Genomic DNA, 15,482 nt, shown 5'->3' with positions numbered 1-15,482 from the left:
GCATTAAATGAAATGATTTCTTAGGGCCCTTCCAGTACTAATATTATGGAATTCCATGTGAAAAGAACAGGACCAGTGACTGAGATGGTTTTAGTTAAATGGAATTTTCCTACCTGCTAACGTACCCCATTTACCCCTACCATTATGGTCTAAAATACCCATGTATTTTCTGAGTTTATTTTTGTTCTAATGGTTTTCTTACCACTTTCTTCCTTGTCCTACCTTAACCTACTGGTTTATATAGGTAGAGACCCCTATAAACAAAGTTATAGGTAGGAAAAGTAAAGAATGTTTCTCTCAATATGATGTATAAAATCTGAAATTTAGATATTTAAAGTCTGGCTTGGGGACGGATTTCTGGAGAGTCAAGGGATAATACCAAAAACAAGACAGAGAGCGGAGGTCGTAAACTCCTCACATGGGCTTCTTCCCCTCTCGTCTCCTTAGGGATTTCTCCAAGATGGTAACTTGAGAAATTATTGTAATTTTGAGACTTAAGAATTTTTCTGAACAGTCAGTCAAGAATACTAATTTCTTGTCTTCCCTGTTTTCCGCTGCTGGAATTATACTCACTCCAGCTACAGTAAGTGAGAAATCTGGTGAGGTGGGATGCTCTTTTCTTAAGAAGAAACTACAGTTGTCAACGGCAGCGGTGTAGTCTACTGGTATCTATCGGTCTCTGCTTTTTCCCAGATCTGAAATACCTTTAGTCTGGGTAAAGAGGAACCAGATAGCTGTCCTTACCCTATTTCATGCTGCCGTAGCAGCAACTTGATTCTTCTTCCCCTGGAGTTAGTATTACACATGGAGTGGGGTGAGGGAGAACAGAATAGGGATTTAGCAACCTCGTGTCTCCAGACCATTGAAAATACAAAAGGAGACCAGAAATAAGTGCACAGCAGACTGATGGAGAAGTAAAGGCAGGACCAACTCCACCTCATCCTGTATCCACCTAATGAGCACCAGCCTTCACTGCTTGGTTGTTGTTGTCCTTTATTGTTATCCTTTATCTGCTCTGCTCTGATGAGGACGGTTCATTCTGCTAATTTCTGTGGGGATGAAGAGTGAACTAAAGATTTACCTGAATACTTTTATTTATTTATTTATTTACATCTAAGTGATTTTGAAAGATGAACCTTACAACTAGCAGAACCCTTTTCCCTGTAGTGTGCAGCCCCTCGTTTCTTGGGATAAATTAAGCTAATGACTGTTTAGCTAGCAGACTCTAAGGAGATTTTCCTGGCTGCAAAGTTTACCACATTTCTTGGGACTCAGGTGGTTTCCCAGTACAGACATGACTCAGAGAGAGAGATGTTCATAAAAATTCTTGAATTTCAAAACTACAGTAATTTCCCAAGTTACTTCTTTTTCTTCCTCTTCTCTAAGGAAATGGAAGGAACCTATATGAGAAGTTTACAACCTCCACTCTTTGTCCTGTTTTTGGTGTTTATTTTTTAGTCCATATTCTATGGACTAAATGTAAGGTAGGTGCATTCCAGAAATCTTCCAAGACAGACTTCAAACTTCTAAATTCTAGACTATATACACCAGATTGGGAGAAACAGTCTTTACTTTTCCTACCAATAGCTTTTTTTATAGGCATCAAAGTCTGGAAGCCCTCAATTATCTGGCAATAAATGGAACAAAGGAAACCGTTATGCAGATAAATGGTTTTTCAGAGGCCTCCTTGCCTTTACAAACAGTCATAGATTGGAGGAATGGTCTTTTAAAAATTCTTTTTTAACATGAGACCCCCATGTAATCGTTAATGGTTTGCCTTAATAAGGAAATATGAGGAAAAGGGGCATGTGCAAGTACACATTGTTAAGGCTATTTCATTTCTTCAGGTCTGCCCTGTAACTGTGCAGATCAGTTTGTCCCCGTGTGTGGGCAGAATGGACGCACTTATCCCAGTGCTTGCATTGCTCGCTGTGTGGGCCTCCAAGACCATCAGTTTGAGTTTGGATCATGCATCTCAAAGGATCCGTGTAATTCTAACCCCTGCTCAAAAAACCAAAGGTAAGTCAAATGGCTCCTTATCTTTTTCAACTGAAGATGAGCCCTTACTAAGCATCTCCTGTGTACCAGACAGTGAAATGAATTAAAAAGGTCTCTGCCCTGAAGAGTTTGGAGTCTAGCAGGGAAAAGCCATGTAAAGCTGCTTGGTAATGTACTGTGATTGGGGTCCTGGAGTGGAACAGTTGATGCAGCCCGAGGAAGGCCTGGGAAAATAGAGGATGTGCTATTCAGCTGCAAAAATGAATAGGAGATTGCAAGCAAGGTTTGCAATGGAGGTGTTGGTAAAGGCTGAGAGAGTCCCAGGAGAAAAGATCTTGGCTGCCGGAAATGAGGGGATAGCATGGAACCATGCCGGGAGCTACACCAGTTTTGTGAGACTGAAACAAAGTATGGGCAAAGTAGGGGCAAAGAGGGGTAGCAGACGAGACCACAGAAACGGATGTATTCTTATTATTAGCTATTTATGCGTGATAGTAATGGGAAATTTTCTTCTGTTTGTCTGCTTCCATTTTAGAGATCGGACATGAGAAATCTTGGGAAAATGCAGCTTCAGTATCATTTGAAATTATTTGTTTAGGGGTTCCTTTCTCTGGAGTTTCCTCATGAGCTCAGGGTACAGTTGACCTACCCTTACTGGGGGATTTCTGCATGTGGTGGCTGCAGGTCAGGTGTCATGCCGACTCTCTTAGGCAGCCAGCCTTCTTTTTTCCGCTGGCTGCCTCAAAGACCTGAGCAGGACACATCCAGTGCCATAGTCCTTTCCTTAGGAAGGATTTTGTGGAAAATAAGCAGTTGCCTCTCCATCCTTAAAATCTTGGTGCAATATAGAGGGATAGGTAGATTTTTCTCATGTGTTAAAAAAAAAAAAATTAGTCTCCCATCTGGCAAAGTTTATGCCATGAAAGCTAAGCCCCAAAATTTCTTATGGGAAGAAGACAGGGTGATGTGCATAAGAAAAAGGGATAAAGAAATAAGCCAAAAGGATAATAGAGTTGTGTTGGGAGATAGAATTGAGGCTTGTTTTGGTATTTGCTTGTTCGTTTTCCTCCATTTGCTAACCCTTCTGAATAAGGTTTGCTTTTATAAGAAAAAACTAAAATCTCAAAGTCCTTTCTGGGTATAATACAAAACCAACCAAAGAAAAGATTGAAAAATATAGCTACATGAAAATGAAAATTTTCTGCATGGTAACAGACAAATGACAAACTGAGAAGAAAATTACAGAGAAAGGCTACCTAATAGAAAAATGGACCATGGACATAAACATAGAAAAAGAAATACAAATGGTTCTTAAACCATTTGTAGATGCTTTTATTAGTCAGGGTGAGTAACTCTAGTTACTGTATACAAACTCAGAAATAGCAGTACTTTAACATAACGGTTCTAATATGGACCATTTGGGTGTTCAGCAGGTGGCTTTCCACATGGTGATTTAGAGACAGGACCCTGTCATCTAGTGACTCTGCCAGCTCCCATAGACTCCTCGTCCTCTGTATCTTCTGCATCTGGCCAGCAGATAAGCTTTTATGGGCCAGGTTTAAAAGTGGCATTCATCTCTGCTTCCAGCCACATTCCATTGTCTAGAACATAGTCACTTGGCCACAACTAACTGCCAGGAAGACTAGGATGTGCCCTGGAAGAAAATTAAATGAATTTGATGAACCTCTCACTAATCTACCACAGTGCTTAACCTTCCTCATATTAAGTGACATGTAAGTTAAAACTACAATTGTGTACCATTTTCCATCTACTGGACTGGCAAAGATAAAAAGTTTAATAACATAATGTGGGGAAACAAGCACTCTTATATAAGAGGGAGTTGGAGGATTGGTGTATCTTCAATGGAGGGCGATTTGGCCAAGTCTAACAAAATTTTAAATGTACATGCTCTTTGAATCAACATATGTAAATGTTTATACTTACATAAAATATCTCTGGAAGAATAAACAAGAAATTGGTAATAGTGGTTGCGGCTGGGGAAGGATACTCAGTGGCTGGGACACGAGAATAAGAGACTTATTTTTCACTATATATCATTTTGAATTTTTTTAATTTCACCATAGGTTTGTATTATCTAAAAATAATTGTTTAAAAAATAAAAAGTTGTATTCATGCATCTAAACACTAGGACACAACAGTAAGCATGACAAAGTCCCCACCCTGATCATGTTTACTTTAATTGACGCCCCAGATTCTCAGCCTTTCCTATTGATCCTCTTATTTCTTTATATTCAAATTGATAAAGTTTGTCTTTCTAAAATTATCAAATTTCTCCTGATATTCTCGGTTCTCATCCCTCCTGTGTTAATAGATAATGAGGTTATAAATATCCTTTTCTATTATTTCTCTTCAAATATCTTAAATTTCCATACAGCCATAACTACATGCATTCTAATTTTAAATCCCATGAGAAAGGGGAATCGTGTAATAGTAGTGATGGTGGTGGTCATTTCAGAGCAGGAGGCTCATCCCTAAAGAGAGTAGAGCAATTTCCTTTGAAATGAAAATAATGTTAGTTTCTATATTCTTTTTTTCATTTCCAGGCTAATATTTGTAGATCCTGCTATTTCAAAGACCCAGTGAAAGCTCAATATTTTAATAGGTCTTATTTTCCTATAGAAGTTATAAATATCATTTATAGAAATGAAAGAAGTAAAAAGTCTAAAGAATAAAAAAGCCATCATCCCTAACCCCTCTAAGGAAGTTCAGGAATTGAGAATGAATCAAGGTTCAGATATTACTAGGAAAACCGAGCTTCACGGAGTGGCATTCTCCCCGTGATTCGCAACCAGCGCATTACATGGCTCTCAGCCTTGTAAGCACAAAAATCTGAATTTTTCAGCACATGTGCGAGGCTTTCTTTTAAGAAAGACTCATACTAGCCAAGTAGAAAATTAAGGACCTGAAAACGCTTTATTTATTATTGACTACAAGGCTTTCAGCATTAACCCACTTGAGGGTCTCATATTGGGTCACTTCTACCCTGTGCATCCTTTGCTTCTTTTCCTGGTGTCACCTGCCCTTTCCTCCAGCACCACAGAGTCTTGAGCATCACACCTTTGCTCATGCTGCTCCGTCAGCCTGGCAGGCCTGTGTGGCTCTCCTGATCCTCCAGTTTCCAGCCAGGATAGTACCTTTGCCCAGTGCATTCTCCAGGCTCCTCAGTCAGAATAACTCGTTCTCAGGAACTTTTATATGTAATTTTCTAGCTGATAGCCTAATTTCTATGCATGCTTGACCCTCCAGCTCTCCATAAGCTCTTGGGGACAGGGACTGTTTCTCAGTTTCTCTCTTGCTTTCTCTTCAACCTCCTGGGCCTTGTCAATGCTTTACCAGTCCCACCATAGTCCCTCCCGACTCATGGTGCTACATTCATGTTTTTCAGATGCATACCCAGACCACAAGTCTGCTTGACAACTTTTGATAAATTTGGATGTAGCCAATACGAGTGTTTGCCAAGACAGCTCACCTGTGACCAAGTCCGTGATCCTGTTTGTGACACAAACCACATGGAGCACAGCAATCTCTGTACTTTGTACCAGAGAGGGAAAAGCCTCTTATACAAAGGCCCATGCCAGGTACAGGTGGTTAGCTGACAAACTGAAGTTCACAGAGCATAAAATTGGTTTATGGTCTTTTACAGATGAATCAGCAGTAAGATCACTTGAGAGTCTTTTGTGAACCCTATGAAATCTAGAGAACTTAGCCCTCTACTAAAAATGAACCATCCCAAGACTGGCTTTCTCCTAACTCTGAAGAACTTCCTTGCTAGTGTGTGTATCTTTGCACATCCAATGAAAAAGCAGGAAAAGAGAGTGACTTTTTACAGCCCACTCCTAAGAAAAGAACTTAAGGAAGAATGCACGTTAAAACAACCAAGAAAAGAGTTCTTTTCCCATTCTTCCCACTGAAGTCCCTATTGTAGTACTGAAAAGTAATAAAAAATGTCTCAAAGACAATGTCTTTTTTTACATCAGTTTATCTTTTGGTCTTTTAAGGTTGTGTAATCGCTAATCTTGTTTAAAAATAAACTCAAGGACAACCCCACTGAGGCTTCCCACATGCACCACTGGTCTATGTGCTTGCCCCTTTCCTGGGAGAATCCCATCTTTGGGCCCAGCATCCTCTGCCCACAAGCAGCTAACACCTGACACAATTGCTTCTCCTTTCCTGGTCTTCATTGTTGAAAAATCCTTTCTTCAGCTTGTTTCCCTTAAACTTGTTTTCTCTCAGAGTTTGTATTCCAATTGCATTGATAACTTGCTACTCTGAATTCCCAGTCTTCTCTTCCTGCTTGTTCCCTCTTCCTGGCTATGGTTTTTCTCTCGCATATTCCTAGCCTACCTGATGGATCTAGAGTCTTCCTGCCCTCTACCTCTCCACTCTTCCTTCTCCTTGCCCCTTACCCAGTGTGAAATGGTAGAGCCTCTATATGTGCATAAAGATTGATCTTGTTTTCTTCAAACAGGCACTTCTGGAATAATAGAAATCTGAGGGAGGGGGGATTTTATCTCATATTGCTTCACTTGGATGGAGCACCCAAGTCCCGAAGAGGCTGAGAAAAGTACTCTTCATTTCATCTTGGGACAGCCTGCTTGCCCCACACCCCATGTTTAGCCTACCTCAGGAGCTTAATTAAGAGGGACCCAGAGTTTATACCTATGTCTTTTTTCCTTCCTGAAAATAGGGAGACCTACTGTGTACTCTTGGTTAGGAAAAGTACACCATAGAGGTTTCCAGGCTAACTGTGATTTATTTGCCCTCAGCCCTTCTGCAGAGCCTCAGAGCCCATCTGTGGGCACAATGGGGAGACCTACAGTAGCGTGTGTGCTGCCTACTCAGATCGTGTGGCAGTCGATTACTACGGGCCCTGCCAGGCCGTTGGGGTCCTCTCGGAGTACAGTTCTGTCGCAGAGTGTGCTGCTGTGAAGTGTCCTTTGCTCTCAGCAGCTGAGTGCAAACCCATCATCCCACCTGGTAAGCTGGCAATATTTGGGGTGGGGTAGGGGTGGGATTGGGAAGACGTGCTTATCTGCCTCCAGAGAGTGAGTCACTGAGGAGAAAAGAGCTGACTAGTTTATTAAAAATTTTCAAAAAGTTTTAACTCTACCTGACGCTGATTAGATGCATTACTCTGGGTCGACCTTGAAAAGCCATGGGTTACCTTAGTATCATCTGGTCCAGTGGTTTTAAAACAGTATGACAAACTTTTTTCAAGCAAAATCTTACACCAAACACCAATGTATAAACCGTTAAAGCAGTATTTAATTACTAAAATTATGGTTATTAGTTCCATTGCACAATGTTTACTTTAAAAAGTAGATATTACCATAAAGTTAATTCATAAAGAATTAGTAATTAATGAATGAATAATTGAAATAGTTTTGATGAACACAAACATTTGAAATTGAGAGAGACAGAAAATAGTTGTCTTAGATTGGCCTTAGCATCTAATTGTTTTAGTTGCATATAATCACGAAAGTCTTGTTCTATACAGACTGTTACAAGCGATAACAGTTTTTTAAAACAGCTTACCTTACAGTCTAATATTGTTCAGTTAAACAGAGGTGGCGGAAGAGACTTTATCTCAAGTCTGCACAGAACAGATTAGTCTGGATCTAACAAGTGTGTTCCTCATCCATAAATTCATCAAGTGTTTATTGAGCTTCACTATATGCCAAATACTCTTCTGGGCACTGGGGACACAGCAGTGAGCAAAACAAAGCCACTTTCCTCCTGGAGACCATGATCTGATGTTTCGTTAACAGTTCAAAATAATTTGCAAAATTCAAGTAGAGTTAAACACTCATGAAATACCTGCTCCCTTGTTTTGCAGCCAGAAATCAAAGGCCCAGGAGATCATATGCCCCGGGTCACAGAATGGGTGTTGAAGCAGAGCATGGTTTAGACCCACGTCTTTTGAAAGGCCAGATCTCTTTGTGTGGTCTTACACCACCACACCTCACCCTGAGAAGTGGTAAAGCAGGGATGGAGGGAGGATTTGGTAAATGTATAAATTATAAGATCCAGGTTGGTCAGGGTACGATCTAAAGGGCAGTCATTAGGAAGGCCAGCTATAACTCTTAGCACAAAATGAAGGGTTGATAGTGTCACCAACTATTTTGTATTCTCCTTGTTTCTAATTCTGAAATTCTGAACTCATGTAAAATGGTTTCTCTTATACAGGTGCATGTTGCCCATTATGTGCTGGGATGTTAAGAGTTTTATATGACAAAGAAAAACTGGATACTATTGCAAAGGTAAATTGGTTTACACGCTGGGTACTGTTGAAACCTTATCGATAAACTTCTCAGTAATCCTACTGAGTAGAATGTGTTGTCCCCTTTACAGATGGAGAAACTAATTTGCAGAGAAGCAACTTGCTCAGGGCCGTATAGCTCATAACCAGTAGAACTAGGATTGGAATGGAGGCTGTCAGGCTCCCGATTCTGTGCTCCTTTCCTCCACACCCTGGCTGCGTGGTGACCTTGCTCTGCACATCACAGCCTGAACCTTTCTTAGTAAAGGTACCCTCCTGGCACAGTAAGCAGAGTTAGGACTAGAGGCAAAGCTAGGCAGCCAGAAACTGGTAGATGCCCAGATGGTTTCAGGGCATCTGCCCTCACATGGTCCCCGTCCTCCGGGGGCTGTTTCCAGAGCCAGTCACCATCCCTTGAGTGTTTTGCCCCTTTCCTTTTTCTCTACCATCACTTTTGCTGTTTGCCGTTATGAAGACAGGGCTCCTGAAATGTTACAGCCTCTAGCTCAAAAATTATCCCCATTTTGATTAAAACACCTGTATTTTTACAGGAAGACTGATTATTTCCCTATGGCCTCCAATTCAGAACAGTCACTTTTAAACACTTCTGGTGAGAGTGTTTATCTTGGCTACAAAGCTCCATGGCAGCTGATTTAGAATTCAGCTGACAGGGCCCTATTGGGGCCCTGCTCTTAGGACTTCCTTGGCCCAAAGAGCCTCCTTGACTTAGGCAAGATAGCAAGGCAGCTTAGGCAGTAATAAGGAATTTTTTTTTTTTTTTGATAATAGAATTATTGTTTCTCTTTCTAGGTAACAAACAAAAAGCCAATAACAGTTCTAGAAATACTTCAGAAAATTCGTACACATGTGTCTGTCCCACAGTGTGATGTATTTGGATATTTCAGCATTGAATCAGAAATTGTGATCCTGATCATTCCTGTCGATCATTATCCAAAAGCTTTGCAGGTGGGGTTCAGCGTACACTGTGCAGCTATCTTGTCAATTTCAAGTCTGGTGGACTTGGAAGGGGGTGGGCACAAGCCAGGTTGGGTTAGGACTAGATGGTGAGGAAGAGAAGCATTTGAGCTGGGCAGGAGAGAGAAGAGGAAGGCAGTCTCTGAGGGTCAGCGCTGCACCAGGTGAACCGAGGCTGGGTACGCATATGACAGCAAAATGCTAAGGAGTGGGAGAGGGAGAGGTTGAGAACTGTGGCTCAAAAGTGTGCACAGATGGACGGCATCTGCTCATCATACAGACGAGGCAACTGAGGCCCAGGGAGACAGGGAGTGACACAGGTCACACAGTGACAAAGGAGAATAGACTCCTGACTTCTCAGGGCTAGCTACCATTGGGAAGGAGGAGCCCACTGGAGCTGGTCTTGCGGGCCCCAGTTTTTCTTCCTCACAATACTGAGGTGAACCTCACTTGTGTAATCCCAAGTTTCAGCATCAAAATAATAGGGCTCAAGTTAAGGGGGTGATTACAAGCATCCTATAAATTGCCATCATTAGAAAGCTCATTAAGCCTAATTGCTTTCCTGAGGTGTGAATAGGCATTGAAAGTCCATTACCTATGGCTGTGTTTAACCATGTAAAGATAATGTCTAAATGTGGATAAGTAATGAAAGGATTATGGAAAAAGAAAGGGCAGTGCCATTGTGGATTGTTTCTTTTCTGATTTGATTTCCGTTGGTGCTGTTGTTATTTATGTAATAAGTTAAGACTATAATTAAATGTTACTTTGGCTAAGAAAAGGACAAAGAGAAAGCATATTCTCTATGTTGGGATATATGTGGAATTTGACCTTTTCACGGATTCTGTGGTTTTATATTAAAAGAATCTGATTTTCCTCTTCCAGATTGAGGCCTGCAATAAAGAAGCAGAGAAGATCGAATCCCTTATCAACTCGGACAGCCCTACTCTGGCGTCTCATGTCCCTCTCTCTGCCCTCATCATTTCCCAGGTTCAGGTTTCTAGCAGTGTGCCATCGGCCGGCACTGGGGCCAGACCTCCCTACCATTCTCGCCTCGTCCTCCTCAGCCTGGGCCTTGCCTTGCACATGGTCTGGACACGTAACTGACCACCCATGAAAAGTGCAAACTGTCCCTCAATCTAATTTTTCTTCCTTGCGAAAGACATGCAGGACTGCTGGTTCGTAATTGAATAGGGGCCAAGTAAAAGCACTTGTCACCTCACCACACAGTATTTTTTTAATCTGCTAATATTAGTAGGGTTTTTGTTTTGTTTTTACAAATGTTAAAATACGTTCTTCCAAATACTAATGAAAAGAGGATATTTCCTTCTGGAGGAGTCACTGCCTTGCAATTTCCCTTTTGCTCATTAGATGGTTCCCTCACTCAAACATATTCAATATCACCGATAAATGTGATGGTCACTTTTTAGAAAGATAACTCATTTTTACTATGGGCTTCGTATTACAGAAACTTCATTTCAGAGTTCCTAGAAGTATTAAGGGGCCCCTAGTGTGTGTGTTTGTTTACAGATAATTATACCTACTCTGTCTAGAAGCGATGGGTCACAGTGAAGAGCCACTGCCATTAGAATATGAAATAGAGATAAAGTATCTTTGGAATTATCATGTGGATCGTCAGGCAAATTTAACTTAAAAGAAATTTAATTTAGGAACCCATCTATTGTGTTAAGCAAAAGCAAGCTAACTGAGTGGCACTCTGATATACTGTGATGGTCTCAGTGGTTACAAACGTGTCTGTGACTTTTGTGAAAGGGAGAAGTTATATCACATCAAAACATCTTGCATTGTGCATCTTTATATTAACCAGATATATATTCGGTATTCATCCGAGTTAAAATCAACCTTTAAACCAATTGCTGCTACTGATATAATTGCCAAAAAGTGAAATAATTAGTAGTTCATGTAAATAATACATGATTTTTCTATTTTATTATGAAGAAGGTGAATAGCCATATTTGTAAAGTGACAATCATGTGTTTTAACCCAGTACTTTCCGTTCATGAAGATACATTTGCTTTTTGTGACATGCACATTGTAGATAAGTGTTCTGTCTGACTTTCTTTTCTGATACAGAATTATAAAGAGTATGGTTTATATATTTAAAAATGTCAATCTAAGTATTAAAATGTTTGCATGTTGTCTAAGAAATTGAATACTTTGAATGTGTTTTCACAGTTTGAAATAAGCTATTCAGTATAATACTTCTTGTTCGTATGCACCTAAACTTAGATTTTACATGAAGTATTTTTTTCAGTATTATATGTACCCTCTGAAATATATAAGAATATGCTTATTAAACCAAAATGTTGTTTAAAAGTGAGCACTTAAGCTTTCAGAATATCTCAATGTTGATGTAGCATGTTTGTTGCAATTCCTTTGTCTATATAAATGTCTTCAATGCAATATACTGGAAAGCTTTTCTATTTTAATAAAAATAATTTTTATATGGTTATGTGTACTTCCAGGCAATGTGGACATCTAAAATGAAACCACTGCTCATTCTTGGGTCTTGTGTCCTTTGCTCTGGAATAGGAAGTTACGGGAGTGCTATTATTCCAAGCCAAGGGCCCTGGGAAAGTGGGGCAGCTGGAACAGAGCTGGTCAGACCAGACCCAGGCATGACCAGAGGATAGGTGGTGGCAGATGCCAAGTACAAAGACCTCAGCTTTAGACCTTCAGGACCAAGAAAGCTTCGGGCCCTCCAAGACCCAGGAAGCCTTTGACATGATATTCCAGCTCCAGGGTATCTCCTAGGGCAGTGACAACTTTGGACTGTGGAGACAGAGTGCCTGTTGATCAGAGCCTGAGAGGGTCTATCAGTTAGCCGAATTTAAGGCCCCAAAACCTCCATGGATGACGACAGCAGAGGCTCCCATCTTGCTCCCATCACATGTCCACTGTGGGGCAGCTGCACTTCTTTTCCGCATCATCTTCGCTCCAGGACCCATTCTGGCGTCCTCACAAAGGGGAAGGGAGAGACCCAGAGAACCACGACTGGCCCATTGGTCCCTGCTCAGAAGTGACACTGTCATTTCTTCCAATTCAACTTGTGCACCCAGCAACGCCCGACCCTCAGGCTGAGCACACACCCAGAGGCGTTGTACCCATCAGCCACCAGAGCCTCATAACAACCAATGGGGTGCTTTGTGCGACCAATCTATTGAAAAAGGGGATTTTCCAAAGTGACTGAAAATAAAATAATTGTATCTAAAGCAAAAGTGGCAACAAAGAGCAGAGACTGTAACGGATGAGTGCAGAAAATTAAAATCAGTTAATGCAAAAAGGCCAACCTGCGGAAGACTCTGCTTGCCTCCTGGATGCCTCCCTCCACAGCCAGCTGTATCAGGGAGCTTCCCAAGGGCTCCAGGACAGAGGACGCAGGCTTAAGACTCGACTGTACTGATGGTCTCTCCTACATCATTTTTCTGTAGGCCAGGGACAGCAATGCATGTCACTCATGCCACCAAGTCTTCATTTTATGTCCATAGTAAAGAGATCACAGCTCTGTCCTCATGGTCGCCTGGAGGCTGTCTCAGCTCCAAGCTGAGCTTCAAGCACAGTATTCTAAGCAAGAAGAAAGGGGATGAGAGCCACGGGCCTCCTCCTTCTACTGCCAGTGCCTCTTATGAGTAAGAAAGATATTTCTCAGAAATCCCTTACCAGTCATCCCTTGTATCTCCTTGGCCAGGATCAGGTTGTATTCCCACCTTTAGACCAATTACAGGCCGAGGGGAGCAAGATGGCCATAGCTGGCTAGTCAGACACTGCAGACACTGCTGCCCAAACCAAGTCAAGGTTCAAGAAGGCAAGTAAGAATGCCAAGGCCACCAATAGCATCTTCCTTAAGAAAAAACAGGGAGACCACCTAAGAAGACCAGGTGCTATAGGCGTAAGAAATAGAAAATAAGGGATTGTAAACTGACATGTTCCTTGCAATCTGTGAGGTCAACCGAGGGTTGCCTCACCTAAAATAAAATTAAAAAAAAAACGGTTTTTTGCAGTCTCAAGTTAGAGTATAAATATGAAAACAGTTTTATTTTACCAATAACTGTCTCCAAGTGTGCTAGATGGACCCCTGTTTCTAACTAGGTAGTGAAAACCCGTAGCAAGATCTCTGTTTGATGCCATAACTTTAGTACTTTCTTCCAGTTATTTAAATTTCATTTCTCAGGTCTCTTTCCTGGTTGTTTTAAAACTTCATTCCCATATCCAGTGCAAAGGCCTCTTCTGCCTTCACCAGCTGAGGCTAGACGAGTGGCTAATCGTTTAGAGGAGGATAGAAGGTATGGTCTCTTTGCCCCAAACATAGGCAAGGCTCACTTCTCAGCAAGTCGGTGAGCTCGGCATGGTATCACTTGGCAGCAGCCAACAGCAGTCACTAGGATGTCTTTGATACAAGCTGTGGGGCATTCATTTCTAGTGTGAAAGGCTGCCAACTAAGCCCCTGTGTGGCGTTGTCCTCAGTTATAGGTTTGCCTGTACAAGACAGGAGCAGGTGATCTGATTGCACAGCCAACATGCCACAGGAGGCATGATGAGGAAGAAAGTCTTACAAGGGGAAGACAGAAGGCTTCTTAGGGTTTGATTTGAGCTGGGCCTGGGAGAAACAGGAAGGCCCTGCCAGATGGCTTTGAGGAGAGGCATTCTGAGCATAGAGTCCAGCCCGAGCAAAGGTACAGAAGCAAGAGCGTCTAGGTCCTCAGTGGTGAAACAGTGGAGCTGGCAAGTTGGGAAAGGGTAGTGAGGGGAGGTATAGGAAAGATCGGATGTGCCAGCCTTGAATGCCAGGCCACAGTGGCATCTAAAGCCTCTGCCCTTCTCTCCCGGCTGTACTGACTGATCTGAATCACCCAGGTGTGCCTGGAACTATGTGCATCAAACTTCAATGTCACAAAGACCTTCAAGATCGTCCACCAACCTCGCTATCAGGCTGTGCTTCCTTTCCCTCTGTCCTGTGAATATCTTGGGCTCTATCGAAGAAATATTAACTGAGCCAGGCTGAGTGCCAGGCTTCCCCTGGGCTTGGTCCCCTCCCTCCAGGTTCAGCCTGGGTCTGTTTCAGCTCCATCATGGGAAGAAAGTTACACCTGCCACCAACACTGATGACCTTGACAAAAAATCCATAGGAAACATTTTATTTTTCTTCATATGATTTCATGGTTTTCCTTCAGTCCTGGCTGGTGGGAGTCAAACCCACATACTCCCATAGAGGGTGTTCTATTTCTCAAAGGGAACTTCCTCTCTCCCAGTTGCCAAAGGGGCTTGAGTTGTGTACTTTGCCAGCTGAGGGAAAGGGAAAGCAGAGAGATCTTTCCTAGGGAAATTTCTCTCCCAAATCCACCAGTTTTGGAGGTAGGGGTGGTTTCTACTTTGTACATAGAGGGAAACAGGCCCAGAGAGCAGAAGTACTAGTCCAAGGTCTCGCAGGGAGTTAGGGCAAAGCCAAGGCCCAAAACCTGGTCTGGACTTTACCTGGCACAAGGCAGCTAGGCAGGATTAATGATTCTCAGGGCTGGAGCCAGCCATGCGAGAGAGCTCTCTGAAGGTGAGCACAAGGGGTGGGCAGAGTGGAATAGGTTCAAGGTCAGACCGACAAGGCTTGCTAGGTTGGGTCTGACTATCAGGACCAAGGAGCAACTGGAATTATAAAAGTAACAGACACAGCTATTCAGCACTGTCTACGTATTTTCACCTTGTTCTCTCACTGGCCGAGAGCAAATCTGTGCACACAGAGAACAATTGCAAAGTCTAAAGTCAAATTCTCAGGATGTTAGGCTGGTGGGGGGTAAGGTAAGCAGGAAGCCTTCACATGGGGAAGCAAGTTAACACCCTTGCCACAGCTCCACCCACTCTTTTATTTTTCTGAAATTGTATTGTTTTCTCACTATAAAAATAACATGTACATTCCCCCAAATACCTGGAAATATAAACAAAGGAAAAAGTCAGTCACACTACACCTTCCTCTCTCTGGACTCTACCAATGAGTGCAGAATCTTTCTAGAGCCTTCTCTGTATCAAGTTGGGGCAGGGTCTCTCCTCTGCCCACATGGGAGCAGAGGTGGTTATCTTGCTGCGCTGTGAGGGAAAGTTCAGGAACATGGTTTCATATCTGGGATGGCATCTGCTGGTTAACACTTCCACAGGTGGAAGCCCTATCTTAGCCAGGACCCCACCAGGTAAGCAGGTGAGGTCACCTCACCTGTTCTCCGCA

The 15,482-nt window shown here is 42.3% G+C and overlaps 1 protein-coding gene across 2 annotated transcripts in view; it reads left to right on the top strand.

The window, feature by feature from the left end:
- Nucleotides 1-11,729, top strand: part of RECK (reversion inducing cysteine rich protein with kazal motifs) — a 62,830-nt gene extending 51,101 nt beyond the window's left edge. For both annotated transcript variants that reach the window (XM_039856875.1, XM_039856886.1), the window contains 6 exons: nt 1,848-2,019; nt 5,405-5,597; nt 6,786-6,996; nt 8,206-8,279; nt 9,089-9,244; nt 10,136-11,729. In XM_039856875.1, coding sequence (XP_039712809.1) covers nt 1,848-2,019; nt 5,405-5,597; nt 6,786-6,996; nt 8,206-8,279; nt 9,089-9,244; nt 10,136-10,357 — 1,028 coding nt within the window. In that variant the 3' untranslated portion in view covers nt 10,358-11,729. The remainder of the gene's footprint in view (nt 1-1,847; nt 2,020-5,404; nt 5,598-6,785; nt 6,997-8,205; nt 8,280-9,088; nt 9,245-10,135) is intronic.
- The last annotated feature ends 3,753 nt before the right edge of the window (nt 11,730-15,482 follow it).

This window comes from Pteropus medius, unplaced genomic scaffold (genome assembly GCF_902729225.1).
Source record: "Pteropus medius unplaced genomic scaffold, Ma_sr-lr_union100, whole genome shotgun sequence".
In the NCBI taxonomy this organism is placed as follows: Eukaryota; Metazoa; Chordata; class Mammalia; order Chiroptera; family Pteropodidae; genus Pteropus; species Pteropus medius.
This window is presented reverse-complemented; position numbering and strand designations above follow the sequence as displayed.